The 1,084-nt window shown below is 61.5% G+C and overlaps 1 protein-coding gene across 1 annotated transcript in view; it reads left to right on the forward strand.

The window, feature by feature from the left end:
* MNEG_13020 (Stage V sporulation protein K) overlaps window positions 1–1,054 on the forward strand; it is a gene marked incomplete at both ends in the record, with an annotated part of 6,509 nt that extends 5,455 nt beyond the window's left edge. The window contains 3 exons of the mRNA XM_014038508.1: window positions 308–370; window positions 680–961; window positions 1,051–1,054. Of these exons, the coding sequence (XP_013893962.1) occupies window positions 308–370; window positions 680–961; window positions 1,051–1,054 (349 nt within the window). The remainder of the gene's footprint in view (window positions 1–307; window positions 371–679; window positions 962–1,050) is intronic.
* Window positions 1,055–1,084: the final 30 nt, after the last annotated feature.

Genomic DNA, 1,084 nt, shown 5'->3' on the forward strand with positions numbered 1-1,084 from the left:
CACACACACACACACGCACACGTGCACTCAGGCACGCACACACGCACACACACACACACACAAACACACAAAAACACACAAAAACACACAAAAACACACACACACATGTGCATAAGCGTACATGCACTCTCAAACGCGATGTCACTTGCAAATACTGTACTCGGGTTTCCATATGTGAGATCATTAACAGCTCATCCACACCCAATCTCAACACACATCCGCACATATCAGCACACGTCGGCACACATTGGCACACATCCGAATCACCCGACATGCACACGCCCAATCCCCCCTCCCCCCCTGCCAGGGAGTTTGATGACTATTCCAGTGAGGATCTCTTCTTCATAATGCGCGCCGCAGCAAAGAAGAGGTGGGCCGCCGCTTTGATGCAGGGATATGCAAGCAGCATGACGAACAGTCGCACGTGCAATCAAGCAAGACAGAACGGGAGCGTGCTGGGGTCTGCACTTTCGCCAGCCGCTCCCTACCGTGCAGCCTCGGCAGCCGGTGGAAGGATGACAGTGCGCAGCCGTCCTGCTCCCTCCTGCTGCATAGCAGCAATGCAGCGCCGCAGGCGGGCCGAACGACGTTCGGCCCATGCTGAACTCTCACTCCACGCTGCTTGTTTAGAACAATCCCCATGCACCCCGCTCCCTTCTCCCAAACCCACCCAAACCAGGTACGGCTGGGACCTCGGACACAACGAGCTCAAGGCCGGCCTGGCGGCCCTGGAGGTGGAGCGCCGCCGCCCAAACTTCGGCAATGCCGGCGCCGTCAACAACCTCCTCGCCGCCGCCGCGCTGCGCATGGAGGCGCGCACCAAGTCTCTCCCGCCGGCGGCCCGCGCCGACGCCACTCCCGTTCCGGCGGACTTTGGGGAAGAGCACGAGGGCGCGTCTGACCCAGGGGCGCTGCTTGATGATTTGGTGGGCTGCGCCGCGGTGCGGACCAAGGTGCGGCAGTGGCAAGCCACGATCATGGCGGCGCAGAGGCTGGGGCGGGACCCGCTGGAGAGCTTTGAGCTGAACTTCCTGTTCACCGGGTCCCCAGGTGAGCAGGCCGTGGGGGAAGGGGAGGGGAGGGG

Source organism: Monoraphidium neglectum (assembly GCF_000611645.1).
Source record: "Monoraphidium neglectum strain SAG 48.87 unplaced genomic scaffold scaffold03575, whole genome shotgun sequence".
Taxonomy (NCBI): domain Eukaryota; kingdom Viridiplantae; phylum Chlorophyta; class Chlorophyceae; order Sphaeropleales; family Selenastraceae; genus Monoraphidium; species Monoraphidium neglectum.